This window comes from Lacerta agilis, chromosome 4 (genome assembly GCF_009819535.1).
Source record: "Lacerta agilis isolate rLacAgi1 chromosome 4, rLacAgi1.pri, whole genome shotgun sequence".
Lineage (NCBI taxonomy): Eukaryota > Metazoa > Chordata > Lepidosauria > Squamata > Lacertidae > Lacerta > Lacerta agilis.
Genome location: NC_046315.1, coordinates 6,042,290 through 6,061,453, shown reverse-complemented (window position 1 = coordinate 6,061,453; position 19,164 = coordinate 6,042,290). Strand labels below are relative to the sequence as shown.

The window sequence follows — 19,164 nt, the reverse complement described above, 5'->3', positions numbered from 1 at the left end:
GGCAGCCTCAGCAAACACAAGGATACGTTTGATGGAAATACCTTTAGAAGAGGAATGGCAAGAGAGTCCAGAGAATGTGGAGGGCGCATTGCCACAGGAGGTGCCATTCCTTCCTCGTTCTTGAGCCTCTGCAGTGCCGCGATCTGCTCCGCGGAGCCCATGGCCAGAATGACCTTCAGGCTCCCCTTTTTGCTGCCGGTGAAGACGTCAACCACGGGCATGGAGCCATCTACAGCCAGCACTGGATACTGAGCCTGAAGCAGCAGGCTGGAAATCTTGGGGTCCCTGGGAAGGGAGGGAGGAGAAAGTCATGCTATGCAAACCGCTTAGCGATTCCTGTTGACGCATGAAGTGGTGAATTAACTAACTAAAACGTACGGAAGAGTCCAATTTCCCTACCAATGAATCTCCTTGCCACCTTCGCCTTTAGCAGAGACTGGCAACTTTTTCATGGAGGCTAGGCATTTTAAAATGCAGGAAAGCTGGGCTTCTATGAATTTGACATGTGAGATTATATTCTGTGGTTCATGCTGCAGTTCCTAGACTCTCTGCTTAAGCAACCGGCATACTTAATCTGATCTGTGAGCCTTCAAGGCCTCATCACTCATCTGAATTGTGCTGGAAACCTGGGGGGGGGGGAGCATAAGTCCGGGGGGCAGGGGGACCCTTTAGGGTCGTATTTTCTCACGGGAAACCTTTCCAGGATGGCTGCATGTCATACAGGAGAGGTGAGAGTCAAGAGTGGGTGGAGGAAGTTGTGAGTGACTTGTTTTTGTATGGTAGGGCAGGTTCCAGCCAGAGGAATTGCACTCACCGCTGGAATTCTCTCCACCATTTGTCAAAGCAAACTGAATGACAGTTCAAGGGCAGCCGAGCCAGTCAAAGGCACTTGAGGAGGGCATGGAGCAATGGCCTTGCTGAGTATGTGTGTCCTGACAGTGCGCCAAGGGGCAAGGAGGAATGCAGGGCCACATTTGACCCTCAGACTCTCTCAGTCCCCCGCCTGGATAGACCGGAGAAACCTCGGCTCAAATTCCCACTCAATCTTTCTGTGATTGTGTTTTCAGTTTGTGTGCCTCACACCCCGGAACCTCAAGGAGAAAAGTGGGTGAGAAATGGAGAGCCCAAGGATTACACGCACATGAAGGTGGCAGGTGGTTGGTGGCAGGACCCTGTGAGTGAGAGGCAGGGAAGGGAAGGCCTTCCAGGGTGAGAGACCGGGAGAAGGAAGGAAAGCTTCCAGTGAGAGCCGAGAGAGGGTCTGTCAGGGGAACATCAGGGGTCAGCAGAGAGCACAATGGGGGGTGAGAGGGGTCTCAGATGCTGAGGTTTCCGAGCAATGCCTGGGGAGTTTGAGCACATCATGCAACAGCAACGAGCAGGAACCTAGCGGCATGGTGGAGGGGCTGTCAGACTCTAGAGATCCCGAACGCCACCCGAGCAGCTCGAGAACACAGGGCGAGGTGGCAGCCCCATCGCCTCAACAACGTAGGGGAATCAAACGGAAGGAAGAGAGGAGGAGATTTGGGGTTCCCCAACTACTGTGATGGAGGCGTTCCCAACGAGCGCCACTTCCAGAATCTGAAAGTGACTGAATGGATGTTAGAATTTTAACTCTGACTTGTACATATTTGTATAATAAAACAATGTAAATATACAGATCAGGTGTCGAAAGTCGTTACTCATGGGAAGCACCACTAAGCCCTGACAGGGTCCATGGCTTTCTGTGTGAGGGTTAACAACTAGTTTTGAGAGAAGACTCTTTGCTCTTTCTCTGTTTTTGCTTTTATTTAGATTACATATATGAGAAATGAAAGAAACAAATGAATCAAAGCAAACTGGGTGGTGGATGTTTTGGGCAGCTTACTTCAGGATGAACTCACACCAATATATCATATGTGGCCCAAGTCTGAGCCACCAAGATAGGGATGGAAATTAAAAATGACTGCCTGGAAGTCATTTTTGGTTTTTTAATCTTACTTGGTGTTGGTGGTGGGGGCATTATCAATGTTCCTTGAGCACTGAAAGGAGAAAATTGAGTAAATATGCCACAACACAGTAAAATAAAAAGAATTTTAAAAACGAAGAATGAGTTTTTACTTGAATGAAACGTAGAACTGATGCAGTGGAAGCTTCACCAGCCCTAGCAGGGCGTCTCCTCCTGGAATGCACACCTTGTTCCAGGCTTCTATGACCATCACATTGTTCTTCAGCCTCTCCAGATGTTTTGATGTCAGTGAAATAGGAGTTACCTAGAGATTTGATCAGACTCTTTGATCAGAGATGCAGGCCTACACACACACACACACACACACAGCCTTTCATTTCAGCCTTTGCAAATATTAAAATAAAGAGGACAGCATGTAAACCAGCAAACCCAAAGTAAACTGACTGTGGACCCAATACAGCTAGGGGGGGGATTAAGTCCCCTTGTAAACTTACCAGGTTTTATTAAGTTGCAGGTAAAATGTTTGCTGATAAGTTTACCTTGTGATGAAAAGAAAATTAGTTTCAAAAGTTAATTTTGTTTAGTGATGTTCTAAGCTGCCCCATAAAAAATGTGTTTCGCACACTTTAATATCTGGTCTCCCGTGGGGTTCTGTATGCGGGTGACCTGGGCATGCTTGAGGACACAGAGAATCATAGAATTGAAAAGTGGGCAGGGAACCCGATGGTCACAGTCCAAGCCTCTGCATTGCAGGAATCGCAGCTGGAGAATCCCCGACAGGTGGCCATCCAACCTCTGCTTGAGAAGCTCAAAGGAAGGGGAGTCCACCGCCTCCCGAAAAAGACTGATCCACTTTCAAATAGTTCTGACTGTCAGAAAGTTCTTCCTAATGTTTAGTCAGGACCTCATTTCTTGTAATTCTAATCTTACCCGAAAAAGTTTGCTCCATCTTCCTAATGACAGCCCTTCAGGTATCTGAAGATGGCTATCATACCACCTCCCAGTCTTTTCTTCTCCAGGCTAAACACCCCCAACTCCTTCATAAGGCTTGTTTGCCAGACACTTTAACATCCTGGCTACCTTCCTCTGCACATATTCCAGCTTCTCAATATCTTTCTTAAACTCTGGTGCCCAGAACTGGATACTCATGACTGAGACGTTCTTTGCTGCTGTGCATCGGGGGACTTTAATTATGGGGCCAAGCCAACTATGAAGGGCAGCAAAACACATCCTGCCTCCTGGCCAGTCTGACAACTACCCAACACTTTAGAATACAGAAATATAAAGTTTTGGGCCTGTATTTTGTTCTCTGACCTCACAAGTTTAAGGAATTGACGCTAAACACTGAGGAGGCACTAATGTTACCAGGATTACTGCATACATGAAAAAACTGAAGCTTGCCTGAGAAAACTGGAAGATGGGTTGTGTGGTCCCCCATATCACAGCAGACCTTGTGGCTTCTTCTGTGCTGAAGAGCTTGCAGTTTAGATACACGTTACAAGAGCCATGAAATCCAGCATCCTTGGGAACAAAGACCTTCCCTTCTGGGACCATCAAGAGTACGTGCAACAGCAAACCTTCTTCTTCAGATGCACACAGCTGGTTCAGGAGGTTACGGGAGACGGGCATGGGGACTGGCAGCTGACTCACGCCAGTGTTGGCCCTTTCTGATACTGCGGGTGAAGACTCTTGGTTCCTCTTTGGGAGCTGGCAATTACTTTGCTTCAAGACTGGGGGGCTTCCAGCAGGAGTGGTGCTCCTGCCAACTTCTTGAAACTTGACGCCGGGACTCCTGATGGCATGAACCGGAGCTTGTGGTGCCCCATTCGCTGCCTTGGCACTGGTGCTGGAGAAATCTTTATTATCAGCTGCAAGTTCCAAGGATACCTGCCGCAAGAAAGTTAGAAATAACACGTTGCCTGCTGTCTGTTGAGAGCACAACCTTCTGTAGCTGTGCTTTTCAAACTCTATTCCTGTGAAGCTTTGTAGGGTTTCTTCCTCAATAGCAAAATCAGTGAGTGTGTGTGTGTGTGCACGCACGCAACAGGAAGGGGAACCAGTGCACCAATGGCATAGCTGTCAACTTTTCCCTTTTCTTGCGAGGAATCCTATTGGGAATAAGGGAATTTCCCTTAAAAAAGGGGAAAGTTGACAGCTATGCAATGGGCTCCAGAGTATATCCTGATATGCCATTAACACCCAACAACAACAATACCAGTTCCGAATAGTTCAATGATGTTGGCAGATTTTAGAAATGGGAGTGTATGAGACCTACCAGTGTTGAATTAAGACAAGCTACCCGTGTGTAGAGCAGTATAGAAGCAGGTTATGTATACCTTTAAAGGCCCCAGCTGGGCTGGACCTCCGTCTTCCTTCACAGGCAGTTCACGGCTGACCGTTAGTTGCTCAGACTGAATTATGTCTCGCAGCGGGAAAACGGCTGAGCCTATCAACAGGGGCTGAAGACAGGAGAACACAATGGGGACGGAGGGGGTAATATTGTGCATTTCACTTTTCAATATTACGCAATCTATACTGTATCGTGCTCATGGTCGTAAAGCCTCTGGTAGGGTTTGGGGGCTGGGGTTCTGCTAAGGTCTTCAAGGAAAAGTAATCAATAAGAAAAGATACGTATGGTATTGGCCCGAATATAAGCCACACCCAAATATAAACTGCACATTTAAATTTGGAGGGGGGGAAAGAAAAAATATCTGAATATAAGCTGCTCCAATCCTCGCTGCTCCTGGCTGCACACTAGGCCGGGGGGGGGGCGCTACATTGCTGGCAGCCTTTCCCCTTCCTTGCTGTCTCCTTTATCAGCCTTGGAGGAGAGGACAGGGGACTATGCACAGGGCGGGCGCCGCTTTGCCGCACTCCTGGTGCTGTTTGCCCCGTGCTCCTGGCTGCAGGTCGCAAATATAAGCTGCACTTTTCACAGTCAGAATTTGGGGGGGAAAGTGAGGCTTATATTCAGGTCAATAAGACATTAAGAACATTAAAATACTGTGTTTCTGACAAAACAGTGCTCTAAGTGGCTAACAGTAAAACAAAAAAAATAAATTACGAAACAAAACTTTATTAATTTTTTTATCATAAATTAGACACAAGTTAAACAGATCTAAAAAGGGTATCTATAAGCAGACAAGGTTTAAAATATCCATTTAAACCCAATTACAGTGGTACCTCGACTTACGAGCTCCTCGATTTACAATGTTTTCGACTTCCGAATGAGTTCCGGAAGAAAAAAACATGGCCGCCACATCCGAATTTTTCGACTTACGAAGGGAAAGCGGCGGCGCGATACCTCGACTTACGAGTTTTTAAATGTGGTTTTCTCGACTCACGAAATTTTTTTCCCTTCGGAGATAGCGCCTTTCGACTTATGAAAATTTTGACCTACGAGGGCGCGTTGGGAACGCATTATCGCTGTAAGTCGAGGTACCACTGTAATATGCTGGGAGCCAACTGAAAAAGAAGCATTTTTGCCCTCCTCCACCAGTGGAATGCCAAGCTATTCCTCTCAAAGGAGGGGCTGCAAAGTCTCAGTGGAGCCCGTGAAAAGGTCACCTTGTTGGCTCTTGCCACACAGACATCCAACACTGGCGGGACAAAGAGTGAAGCCTTAGCCGCAGATCTTATTCGCAGCAGTCCCATAAGCCAGGCTTAAAGGTAGGTTGAAATGGGTCTAGATAATCTGCTTCATCCAGAAAAACAATAATGAGTACCTTTCTTTGTGTGCCTTGTTTTGAGTAGACGTTAAACTCAAGGTCTGAGTTCCACCAGTGGGTTATCATTGTGCCACTGAAGTGAACGGGGAACACATAGCGCTGTTGAAACTTCACCACTGGAAAGGTAAATTGACAGGGATTGGATGCCCAATGGGATGGAAGAGGAAAGAAAAAGAGGTTCAGTCAAAATTTCAAGGATATGGCAGAAGAAAGGAGGCTTGTGAGGGGAAAGGCACAATGAAAGAAGAACAGAACTACGTAACTACCCCACTCCTCTCTGGCAGATTATTTAGGCTTTTCGCATTTACAGTGCAATTATATATATTCATATTCATACACACACACACAGTGTATATACACTCTCTCTCTCTCTCTCTCTCTCTCACACACACACACACACACACACATGATCCTACACACACACACACACACACACGAGTATACATATATATATATACCATGAGGCTGTCTCCCAGGATTTCAGCATTTAAAATCCATTTTTATTAACCTTATTAATAAACATTTTTTCCTTAACTATCTAAAGGTTCTTTCACTCCCTTTCTTTTTGTTGTTGTTTAGTCGTCTTAGTCGTGTTCGACTCTCTGTTCCCCCACGAACCTTGGAAACCCCATGCCTTGGAAACTCTCACTTTCTTCTCAAAGCTCCTCCTTTTTTATGTCCATGGAGTTTTGTTGGCGAAATACTGGAGTGGCTTGCCAGATGCTTCTCCAGGTGGATCACATTTAGCCTAAACTCTCGGCTATGACCTGTCCGCCTTGGGTGGCCCTGCGCGGCACACAGCTCATAGCTTCTTGAAGTTATTCAAGCCCCTTCGCCACGACAAGGCAGGGATCCATGTAGGGGCTCCCTTTCTTTACTAGTAACTAAATCCTATTCCAGTTAACTAGACTGCCACTCTTCATTTTCTAGTTGTCTTATAAAGTCCTTTGCCTCTGGTTTGTGGGGAGGGAGGGAGCTGATCAGCTTACTTTTACTTATCAGAAAGATCCAATCCCACCACCTTTCTCCACCTATAGCAGGGGCTGCCAGCTTTTTGGGGTCAATGGGCACACTTGGAATTTTGAGGAAGTGGCAGGTGCAGTGTGGCATAGGACAAAATGGACGCCACACCTAAAAGGACAGAATATGGGACAGGACCAGAAAGTGGTGTTGGGCATGGCACCATGCAATCAGCTGCCCCATCCATGGGAGAAAAGGCCCCTTTCCCCCAGGCAAGGCTTACCTTCCCCCGAGATTTTACTTGACGCTATCCGAACTATTTCTGTAGTTATGGCAGCCTGCCCTGCTCCAATCTTTGAAGCTCCCACTGGAAAGTGGAACTCGACAAAGAATGTCCTGTGAATGGGAGAAACAGAAAGCGTATCAGGTAAATCAATCAACTGTTTTTAATATAATTGGCCAGTGGAAAGGGCATCAACACAAGCCACTGAGCTCAAGCTCAGCGGTAGAATGCCAGCTTTGCAGGCAGGAAGTCCTGGATTCAACCTCTGGGATCCCCAGGAAATGCAGGGAAACACCCTATCTGAAATATTGGAGAGCCATTTGCCAGTTAGTGGAGGCAGCACAGAGCTAAATGGGCCAACGTATTTGACTTGGTATCAACAGGGATTTTACATCATCCCCAAATCTTTGCTCTTGTGATAAAATGAACAATTCTAATTATTCCTGCTGAGATTGGATCAAGTCAATGAGCTTACATGCCTCACCCCTAAGTGAGAAGGAAGAATTATTACCTCTTTTTGGCCAACGCTGGCCTGGGTGGCTTTCCAGTTGATCGTTTTTTGCCTGGAGTGATGTTTTCAGGGGGCAACTTTAGGCTCTCCACGACTGCTCTAGCTAATCGGACCCGGCCCAGCACTGCCAATCTGTCAAGACTCAAGTTGACAGCTCGTGTTTCGTCTGTAGATTCCATGGAAGCCTCATGAAGAGGAAGCGGTCCAGAAGGAGAATGGCTGAGAAGAGGAACACAAACGAGCAGGCTAAGATAACCTTCCTCATAAAAAGGAAAGAGAAAGGTGCTCCAAGGAGTTGTTCTATTAGTCGTACCTCGTGTTGCGTTCGCTGCAGGTTGCGAATGGCACAGGTTACGAACGCGCCGAACCAGGAAGTAATGGAACGGATTACTTCCGGGTTTGGCGGGTCGCGCATGTGCAGAAGTCATGTGCATACGCAGACGTGCTGAATCGCGACTCGCGCGTGCGCAGAAGCAGCACTGCGGGTTACAGACTGCTCAGGATGCGAACGGGGCTCCAGAACGGATCCCGTTTGCATCTAGAGGTACCACTGTACATCTCTTGCACATAAGAACATAAGAGGAGTCTGCTGGATCAGGCCAGTGGCCTAAGTAGTCCAGCACTCTGTTTTCAAAGTGGCCAACTCACAAGAGGCATGCAAGCAGTACCTGAGTGCAACAACACACTATGAAGCTGTGATTCCCAGCAACTGGCATTCAGTTACGTACTGTCTCCAACAGTGGAGATAGTACATACCCATTGTTGTGAGCAGCCACTAACAGTCTGATCCTCCATGAATTTGTATACTCACACATTTGATACAAATGCACCAATTCTATTTAGGGAAAAACACCTGAACTGAATTGATGTTCAGAGGAAATCAGGAGTTGTGGTGTCATTATTATTATTATTATTATTTATTAAATTTGTTAGTGATTTTTCTTGCCCAGGGCAACCCAAAGGGACTGAAAACCAACCAAATACGTGGACAATTCCCCGCCCCAGTAGTTTTCAACCAGTGTGCCATGGCACCCTGGGGTGCCTTGAATGATGGTCAGGGGTACCATGGGCAACACTGGCCTCTGTCCCTCTTTCCTTCCCTCCCTCCTCGGATGCCCTCTCTCACATCTCTGTCTCCCAAAGGCTTGCACGGCTGTTTGTTTTAGCAGCCCTGGCTTCAAGCTCCCCAGGCGAATGGTGCCTCTGGGGCTGGTCAGGGTGTGCTGGCTGCCAGGATCTGAGGAGACATCAGAGCAAGCAAGCAAGCAAGCAAGCGGGTGAGGGAGCCCAGCCAGCCAGTCTGCCAGCCCCTGCTGTTGGGAACAGACTGACAAGTCCAAGGCCCCTGTGGGGCAGTGTGAGGAGGCACCTCTCTTTGGGGCGGAGTGTGTGTGTCAGCTCAGAGAGCAGGGACGGTGGCAGCAGCAGCTGCCTGGAGGACTCCCAAGGAGAGGGAAGAGGAAAGGAGGCTGAGGGAACACTCCACAGGGGAGGGCGTTCGAAAAGGGGCGAGAGGCTGGCAGCACTGCAGGCAAGGGGGGACATAACTGGGCTCCAGAGCTCCACAGGGGTGCCGCAGAAAGAATGCACTTGGTCAAGGGAGCCGTGGACTCAAAAAGATTGGAAACCTCTACCGCACCCCATAGGTGCAATAAAACCACAAGGAAAAAGAAATACATTAAAAACATCCCACCCACTTCAAAAAGGCCACAGATAGTTAAAGGCCCACGGCCTGGTTGTAAAGCAAAGTTTTTTGCCTGGCGCTTAAAGGTGTATAACAATGGTGCCAGGCAAGCCTCCCTGGCGAAGCATTTCACAAATGGGGAGCCACTGCAGAAAAGGCCTGTTCTTGTGTGGCTGCTCTTTAGACCTCCCTTGGAGGGGGCACACAAAGAAGGGCCTCGGATGGTGACTGCAGAGTCCTTGTCGGTTAATATGGAGAGAAGTGGTCCTTAAGGTATTATAATTCTGAGCTGCTTGAGTCTTGTGTAATGGAGCCCACAGCAACTGGTTTACCTGGGTTTTGTCTCTCGACTCCTCCCTTTCTGACCCAAGGGGCTAGACTCTGAAGCCTTTTTCGATCTCCTACACTTGCTGTTCTGCGACTTGTTTAGTTTTCCGGAAGCAACAGCATCTTCCTCGTCGCTGAGGAAGTCACTTAAGCTGCTGTCGGACTTCTAGGGAAAAAAAGATTGAGACAAGCAAAAAGCATTTAACCGTCACAGAACACTCAGGAATTAATGATTCAATTACCAAAAGAAAGTTCTCCTTACAGGTATATCGAGATTAAAGATGGTAACCTATTATAAAAACCAGATGATGGAAGAGAGGGAAGTCAAAAACTCGGCAGAGCTAAAACTTTGTAAAAGGTGATACGGTATGATGTTATATTATCAAAAATGGAAAATTAATTTAAAAAATTTAAATAAAAAATGTAATTATAAAATTCAAACTCAGTTGCTGAAATACATGGTTTGTTTTAGTAGGCACATTGCTGGATTAATAAAAGGAACCATAGAATTATTTTTTTTTTTTAAAAAAAAAGATGGTAACCTTTTCCAAACACTGCAAGTTTTAAATCTCTCCTCAAATTCTATTTTGTGGCCAAGCTAGACAGAGAGATATGAGGAGCATCTGGAAAGGTTAAAGGGGCAGAGGCAGAACCTTTGGACTTCATCCACTCCTCCAGCAAGACCCAGCACAAATGAGAGGTGTGGCATATCTGATGCGTTTCTACATGCTTTTTATGTGGGGTGCCTCTGGCTGCCAAGGGTGTGATACAGATGCCTCACACTAAAAGAATCTTCATGGTGAGTACCCAACATTATTTTCTCAGGAGAACACTCTGTGGACAAGCTGTGCTAATCTTCTATTGTGGGGCAGGGGCACCACATAAATCTGATTGATCTAGGAGGGGGCTAGTGTTTTCAACTTCACTTAAGTCTTTTGCACACCTAAAACAAACGTTTTTGTCTTTCTGCAGCTCTCGTCTTTTGGATGATGCCCAGCGCAAGATAGGTAAGACAGAACGAAAGGGGAAGAGAGGAAGCCCATAAGCCAACCTTCCCCAATCTGTTGCCCCCCACCCCCCAAATGTTTAGACTATAACTTCCCATACCTACGGCTGCTGGGAGTTGTAGCCTAAAACACCCGGTGGGTGCCAGGTTAGGGAATGCTGACATAAGCAAAGCAGACTTTGATTTGCAGAATTGTTGCCTGGTTCATTCCAGCCCAGCGCTCTGACTGACAGCAGCCTTCCAGTATCTCAGGCAGAAAAGTATTTCACAGCCCCACTTGAGACTCTTTTAACTAGAGATGACAGAGGTTGAATCTGGAACACTGCACAGGCAAAGCATGGGTTCTACCACTGAGCAATGCCCCTTCCTTCAAACACAAGATCAGAGACTATGTACAAATAATGTTTTCTAGCCAGTAAGCTGACTGTGGTAATACTGGCTTGGTTCATAGAAAGCTTAGTCACAATAACGTGCCCAAGCCACCTACACGCCTCTGGCGCTTACTCGAGCCGTGTAGAACAAGTTTTCCAGCAGGCTCTGGTCATAGTGGGGGTCGTTCAGCTCACTGTCGTACACCTCACTCCCGGGAGAGATACATTCCAGGGGAGAGCCTGTACCATCCAAATGGCGCAGAGGGGAAGAACCAGAACTGTGGGAAAAGAAGGGAAAGGTAAATATACATATCATCTAGCTGCATACACAGAAGAAGAGTTTGGATTTGATATCCCGCTTTTCACTACTCGAAGGAGTCTCAAAGCAGCTCAGATTCTCCTTTCCCTTCCTCCCCCACAACAAACACTCTGTGAGGTGAGTGGGGCTGAGAGACTTCAAAGAAGTGTGACTAGCCCAAGGTCACCCAGCAGCTGCATGTGGAGGAGTGGAGACACGAACCCGGTTCCCCAGATAACAAGTCTACCGCTCTTAACCACTACACCACACTGTCCTAGCTTTTTGATTTTTATCCAGCACCACTCTGCTAGGTGATGTAAACAACACAAGTGTGACTGAGTCTCTAGCTGTGTTAGACGGAATCTATTGTACTCATGATGACCCTCGTTGCTGGAGGATTCCCCACACATTTCACATCTTACCTGCCCAGCAAGAGCTGGATCGCTCTGTTTTCAGCATGTAAATCAAATTCTGAGCCATCAGGCAGTGGATGAAGAGGCTCTTCAACGGCAGATATGAGGCCAGGGTGCAGGTTTTTAATATTCCTGGATAAGAAAATATGCCAATAAAGATGAACTAGGCACTTCCCGGGCATGGTACACTCCAGATGCTTTGGACTACAGCTCCCATCAGCCCCTGAAATCAGTGAATGGCCAGGAGTGATCGAAGGTGTAGTCCAATTTAGCTGAAGGGCACCAGGTTGGGGAAGGATGAACTAGGAAAAGGCCGGGGGGGGGGTATGATATTAAGCAAGGATAAAAGCACCAAAACCAATGAGGTTTGCTTGGTGCCAACATTAGCATCATTTAGGCACCAGGCATTTTAACAAATTCTACTGCTATAGGTTGCAATCCTATATACATTTAACCTATAATAAATCCCATTGAGCTTTAGACATATATACGATTGCAGTGTTTTGCTATGTTTCAGGCCTGCAGCAAATAAATAAATAAATAAATAAATAAGCAATCTGAGCCCCTCTCTAGTTCAACAGGCTTCCAGTTTCACTCACTTGAGTAAGAATTCTGAAAATAGGGTACCAAATGAATAATGATGATTACAGACTGTTGGACCAATTCACTGATTCCATCAATTTAGTATACACACACATACAAAGTTAGATCATATATCTCTGAAATGAGACGTAAATGTACACACTTCCATCATTTTTTTCTGATATAGAGTTGGCAACTTGCATATTCCTAATCCAGCAGATGTCAGAGATAGAACCATAACTATTTTGTCTGTGTCTGTAGAATTGTTGGCCCCAAGCTACTCTGAAAAAGTGATTTGATACATACTGCTTTTAGTAAGCGTCCTGAATGCCATTATATCCATGACACTAACATTCCCACATACTCTCCCAGACTCACTTTTCAATTAGTTTGGAGACGTCCTGCTTTATGGGTTGAAGTTCATAAAGCTGTGTATTGGGATCTGGATTCGATGTCATTGCAGACACCACCATAGCGTTTCGGAGTCTATTGCCTCTATCCAAAAGGGCTGGGGGGGGGAAAGCACAGGAGTGAATACTGAATTTAAAATAACAACTTTTACACACCGGCTTATGGGCGAGCCGTTCCTTGACCATTCCCAATAGGAGAAAGTGCAATGTGACAGAACTTTTTTAAACGATAACATCGTAGATGAAACCCAACTGTTTATATATATATACCTGAAATGAGATCTTTTGTGGGTGGGTTGTCACAAGAAAGAACATGTGCAGGTTTGGGACTTTCCTTAGCCAACCTCACTTGAGCCTCAAGATCAGAGCCACCGGAAAACAACTCTTGTTGTTTGGGGTCATTTGCATTGACAGAATCATTGTGCCCTTGGAGGTGGCGGTGCTGAGGTCGAAAAAACCCTTCTTTTAGGTTCTCGGAGTTCTCTTGAAAGTACAAGTGATCCTTGCCCCTGTTCCAAAACACAAGCACCGTCACAAAGTTTAACTCAAGGATGGTTTTCCAAAATGCCCCTAATGCTGTTCTGGGCATGCATATAAAGTACCAGTATTACTGACAGGGAGAGCTGAATAATGGGGACAGAAAACACACCCTTGCCTTCAGAGCGCTGCAGAGTGAAGGGTTAGGGGACATTCTGGCCTGCAGTTACTTGGGCACTGAGACATTTGGCAATATGCTCTCCTGAGTTCCACTGAGGCGTGCAGTCTCCTTCTGCATCACCTGACAGAGGTCATCACTGGGGGGACAGAGAGACAGGGCTCATGAGCCGTTTTGCAACCCAGGATGTTCAAGTCTTGGCTTCACATGAACTGGGAAGAGACTGGCACGCCCACCCACCCATCCTGAAATGCTTACGGGTAATGACAGCAATCCGCTTTGACATGCATAACAGACATCTATGCAGCTTCTGATCTGGTAAAATAAGCTTTCCTGAGGAATACTGAGCTCCCTGGGTGCTTAATGGAAGCCAGAGTTCAGCTCATTAGCATTATTTAAAAGGTACTTTAAGCAGGCACAAGGCTTACTAGCAGCCGATAGTCCTGTTCAACCCAGATACATGAGAATGCAGAACACAATCATGTTGGTTCCTTGCCAGCAGTAGAAAACCTAGACCATGCTTCTCCCATGCCGGTCTTCAAGGGAGGTGTGCAATCTTGAGTGCAGAGTGCTTTTCCCGGACCACTGAGTTGCCAACTTCCCATCAATATGAGATTATGGGACAAGGAACCCACTGAAGACAATATGGCCTCTCTTTCCATCTAAGAATAGCTCCAGGTGCTCTCCACTTACAAATTAAACCAAAACAAAGTGGCCAGCACCCTTTCCTGGGTCTCTTGACGGCCTGCCCTTTCTAGGTTCAGGGGCAATGGAATACGCGAGAGCCAAAGATGCCCTGGAGGCAGCTCCCCAACCCACCTGATGGGGTAACACACCCAGAACAGGCAGAGGACCTTGGATGCCTCCTTTCCCCTTGAATACGTGCTTTGGGAAAGTAAATGGAGCTTACAAGAAAAATGGCAGTTGATATGACCCCATTAAACCTTCTAGATGTTGCTAAACTCCAGTTCCCATCATCCCCGATATTTGGCTGTGCCAGTGGGCTGATGGGAGTTTTGAGGGTCCCACCTCTGGAGGGCCACATGTTCCCCATGCCTGCCATCACTTAGTTAATTTCTACCTTACCCTTCCTCCCAAGGGAGCCCGGGGCAGCAAACATCAGGTGATAAAACGACAAGAGCCTATTAAAAGGTTTCACAGCAGAAACAAAAGCCTCCACCCTGACAAATGTGCGGCTCCGATGTATTCATCTGTCTCTTCATCTTAAAACATTCATTGAGATCAAAATGGACAACAAAAAACAAAAAGAGAAAAAAACACCTTGGTGTGGTGGCCCTACTACTGCTAGCGGACTCTCTTCCAACGATATTCGTGCTAGCCGGCCTGTGAAGCTGCGAGGGTGCAAGGAATGGGTTAGAGTCAGCCGTTTCTTTGGTCCCCTGGACTGATAAACCAGCACTGACGCTGACATCTGTGTTTGGGATGGAGCTGTTGCTGTCGTAGGTTTCAGACAGCGGTTCCAGAACAAGCGATACCTGAAAGAAAATGTTTGAAACGGCTCAGCAATAGTAGTTAGCATTTAGAAAGCGAGTTTTAAAATCACTTCACACATTATTATTATTATTATTATTTATTGAATTCGTTAGTAGCTTTATCATGTGTTTTCCATGCCCACCTCACTATGTGTTGAACATGGCTGACATGGGGTGGAGACGGGGATGACCATAAAATAGAGAAAGGTTTGAGAGTTACCTGCAGCTCTCCCAGCTTCTCAGATGTCGGTGAGACAATGGTGAAAAATCCGCTGATTGGGTGACTTGGAGAGAGCTGTGCCAGCCCATTGATTTGCACCCGGCCAATTGGAAGGTGATCTGGTTTGGCCATTACTTCCAGGATTAGAGCACCCATATCTGTAGGAGGCAAAACAAACAAAAATAAGCGAGCTCAATAAACAAAACGTGAAGAAACAGCACAATGTGTGCTTTTACCTCAAAATGCAGAAACAAGTGGCTGAGCTATTCAAGCTACCCTATATGCGAAAACCAGTTCCTCGCCTCCATCTCTTAGCCATGGCTGCATACTGACCATGATGGAAATAAGAAACTGGTATGGAGGTGGTCCAGGCTGGGCCTGGAACAAGGGGTGATGGAAGGACCTGAAATGGGGAGAAAGTGAAAGGGGCAATGGGAAGGGGTCTCCCTCCCACCTAAAAATTAATAAATAAAATTCTTCTAATGCAGGCATCAAACTGAGGAACCATCAGCTAGTAACTTTTATAAGGCTCCGAAAAAGCAGACGTTGCCCACCGGTTATAAGAATGAACCTTATCTGCCAGCAATGCAGAATAATTTCACTGTTTGTTACATCTCATTCTAAGCTGACTCACTGGGACTTGAATTTGAAGGGGCAAAACACATCTACTGCCTTCCAATTGTCCTTTAGCAGCTTGTCCAACTCTAAACCAACAAACCACACGCTCAGACTTCAGAGAAGTAGCTGTACCTGTCAGATAGGAGACAAACTGTTTTGGTCCACACCGAACTGGGTAGCGGGTCGTAGTTTTGAGGTTTTTTTGCTCGGCCTGCGATGTATCCCGGGGAACAAAGGCTGTACCGTCCGAGGTTTCTCCCCACCACCTCACCCGGATAAGGAAGGAAGAAGGTGGCTTGGCAACCATCCATAAGATTTTGCTAATGGTCAGCTTCAGAAAGCAGCGCAGTTGTCCTTCTACAAGAGGCGGCAAACTTGTAGAGGGGGAGATATCACTGACGTCTGTAGAGAAGAGGTAGATCACAGCATTATTATTTAACCAAACCAGGCCAGTTAGTTTATTTCTTTTTTTAAATAAACTTTATACAATTTATCATCTTTCAATTATTACATAGTAACACAATAACATCCAAATACACAACAAAACATCAACTTCCCTTCTCCCCCCAACCCCCCAGTTCATTTTACTTGCTCAATGCAGACTCAATCTGTTACAAAACGGAGCTGTGCAATTTAGGTAGTTCTCTCCCTATAATCATTCCCAAATTCTATCACTGCTAAATTGTATTTTGACGGTTGCTTTTCTTTCTTTGTTTTCAGCTGTTCTTGCTGTTGTCTGTAAGGCGCCTCGAGTCCCTTGCCAGGCGGCGTATAAATAATGTAGTAGCAGTAATAATAATAATAATAATAATAATAATAATAATAATAATAATAATAATAAATTTAAGGTATGTGGTGAGCCCGGGCGGAGGGGTTGTCGTTTCCTTCCCTGCCCGCCTCACCCACCAATTCGGGGTGGGCTACTAATGACACCTCGCCGCGCCCCGTTACTTTTACGGGGTCCCCGACCCACCCCCCGACCCCTCCTCACCTTTCTTCTTGCGGCCAGACCCCGGCCGGGCCGGGCCAGCCGCCTTGGCCTTCCTCTGCTTCATCCCCCCCGACTAGGCCCCCGAACCCGCTTCCCGCTGCTTAGCAACGGCCGCTACCGCCACCGCCGCCGCGCGGCCTTCTGGGAAACCGGCGCCAACGGCGGGAGGAAAGCCCGGCGGGGAGTTTGCCGCGTCCGATGCGACCTCCGACCTCCAGAGGGCGCTGCGGGGCTGCAGGCGCCGCCACGGAAAGGCGTCTCCGCGGGGCCTTCGCTAGCACCGTAGAGATAAATGTAGAGGAGCCTTCCAATTGAGGTGCCGCGGATCTGCTTCTCCCAAAAACGCAGGTATGTAGAGAAGGAATAATGCCTTCAAAGAGGAACGGCGGGTGAAATTGGTGGAGTATGCAGATTCAGCAAATTCAACTGTTTTATTAATTAATTAATAATAATAATAATAATAATAATAAATAATAATGATAATATCATTAATATTAATATTAGAATTAAAAAGAATTTTAAATTGTATAATAATAGTAGTGATATTAACATTAATAGTATTATTGTTAATTAGTATTAATAAAATTGTTGTTATAGAGTAAGAGATCAGGTTGAAACGTTTACAGAGATGAAGTTGATTAAGCAAATTAAAGGGAGGACAATAAAACTTACGGAGCAATTAGAAAATGCAGGCACAATGGGTAAATATACAGAACCGCGGAAGGGGGGAAGTGAAGGCGCTCATTATGACTACATGAGGGAATTGAAAATTGTAACATTTGTAAAGGAAGAGTATAAATATATTTCAATTTTAAATCATGGGAAACTAAAGAGCGACTCTAACTCTTTACTATCTCTACGGCACCGCCGCGCCTCTCTCGAGTCCGTAAAAGGAACTGCGCCTCCCAGGGTGCACCGCGGCCGCTTTCGTTTGGAATGTTTAGAAACTCCATTTCCCAGGATGCCTTGGGGGCGCGGGGCGGCGTTCTTCCGTCGCGAGCGCGCAGAGGCTGCTGGGAGCGGCTGGCCGGCGGCTCTTTCTGGGAGGGCGGGGGCCGGATCCTGCCCCTTCGCCGCCGCCTCCTCCTCGCCTCTCCCCGCCGCCCTCGCCATGTCCGCCTTGGAGAAGCAGCTGCAGCTGGGCCGCCTGCCCCCTCGCCCGCCGGGACCCGCCGGGGGAAGCGGCCAGGCCCTCCCCAAGATGCGCATGGGGTACGCGAGGGGAGAGAAACGGGGGGGTGGCGGGTGACGTCACGCGAGAGGGAGATGACGTCACGCGGCGAGGGGACCCACAGAGAGGGGTCGTGACGTCATGCGGCGGGGGTGGGGAACGGGGGCTCTGAGTGGAGGAGGGGGCGTGGCTTGGGGAGGATGAATGGGGCGGGGCGGGGTTTGCCCAGGGTTTATTTGGGGGGTGGGTGGGGTGGGGGGATTTTCCAGAACACGCGTGGGTGGGGGGGAGTCTTTTTTGGAGGGAATTATTGTCTGCAAAATGAAGGGGGGCTCTGAAGTTGGGGGGGGAGGGGGGCGCTCCCTGCTTTCAATGGAAGCCTGGTGTGTTTCTTATCTATACATATACATATATATATATATACACACACACATATGTATGTATGTATGTATGCATCATGCGGGTTTGACATAACCCCAAAGGCACACTCCTCCATTGTCTCCTGAGACAAGACAGATGCCAACAGCAAATAGGGGCTATGGGATGTGTAATATGGAGGGGGTTGTGTTAATGAGGGGCCCAGTCCCAAAGGACAGGGTGGAAGTGTGTAAATGTGCCTGCTTTCAAAGGGCGCGTAACAACAGCTGCGGTGTTCATACGGTGTTTTCTAAAATCCATTGCGTGCGACAGCCCTACAGGGTAGGCCAGCCTAGTTTCCCACTCCGCCCGCCCCCGTTGGAGTTGGATGGCTGAGAGCGTGTGAGAAATAACCCTCACCTGCTCTACAAGGTTGGTTCATGAGCAGGACTGAATTTACACATGCAAGGAGGTGCTCTGAAGGCTGTAGCGCACCCCAGACATGGACAGAGGCCACCTGGGGAAGCCCAGATGTTTGGGACTACAATTCCCATCATCCCTGACCACAATGCATGGGGGCTGTGAGGGATCGCGGGGTGTGCTGTTTGCAAAAAGGAGGGAATTGACCCTACTTTCAAAGAGGTGGTGTTTTGGGGCAGGGGTGAGGTGGGAAAAGGAGAGGACGGTGTTACCATATTGTGGCGCTTGCTGGCCATTTTCCAGGGAGGGCTGGGTGGGGAACTGCTGGAGGAAACCTGCTGTGCATGGAAGATGCAAAGTGACAGGGGAAGGCGTCTCTCTGGGAGGGGCCGTAGCTCGCTGCTTGAACAAACCATTTGCACGCAGGAAGTCCCAGGTCCACTCCCCAGTGACAGCAATAATAAAAAAAACAATGCTGGCAACAGATCCAGCCGAGATTTCCGCCCGAGACTTCGGAGAGCCTCTTTGCGGTGAGAACAGCTAACCAGCCTGGACCAGCCTCCCCCTAATCTTCATGTTCTCCAGATGTTTTCAGCACTTAACTCCTAGCAGCCTTGTGGGAGTCCAAATCATCTGGAGGGCACCAGGTTGGGGAAGCTTGTTCTGCACCACAGCTGGCTATGCTTCTGGCAGACCTGAGCAGCTTCTCGGAGGACGG

General features: G+C 47.5%; 3 protein-coding genes across 3 annotated transcripts in view; 1 reads left to right on the top strand and 2 right to left on the bottom strand.

Moving 5' to 3' along the window:
• LOC117045139 overlaps positions 1 to 19,164 on the bottom strand; it is a 415,311-nt gene that overhangs the window by 275,521 nt on the left and 120,626 nt on the right. The gene's annotated exons all lie outside the window — the stretch shown is intronic.
• Positions 9,510 to 16,592, bottom strand: C2CD3 (C2 domain containing 3 centriole elongation regulator). The gene is made up of 9 exons (XM_033145933.1): positions 16,499 to 16,592; positions 15,640 to 15,909; positions 14,890 to 15,047; positions 14,458 to 14,672; positions 12,792 to 13,030; positions 12,490 to 12,619; positions 11,539 to 11,661; positions 10,935 to 11,096; positions 9,510 to 9,607 (listed from the first exon to the last, which is right to left on the bottom strand). The coding sequence occupies exons 1-9, from the start codon at positions 16,560 to 16,562 to the stop codon at positions 9,589 to 9,591; spliced, it is 1,380 nt and encodes a 459-aa protein (XP_033001824.1). The 5' UTR covers positions 16,563 to 16,592; the 3' UTR covers positions 9,510 to 9,588.
• The window catches only part of PPME1 (protein phosphatase methylesterase 1), a 28,134-nt gene continuing 26,505 nt past the window's right edge, over positions 17,536 to 19,164 (top strand). The window contains exon 1 of the mRNA XM_033145941.1: positions 17,536 to 17,710. Within this exon, the coding sequence (XP_033001832.1) occupies positions 17,610 to 17,710 (101 nt within the window). The 5' untranslated portion in view covers positions 17,536 to 17,609. The remainder of the gene's footprint in view (positions 17,711 to 19,164) is intronic.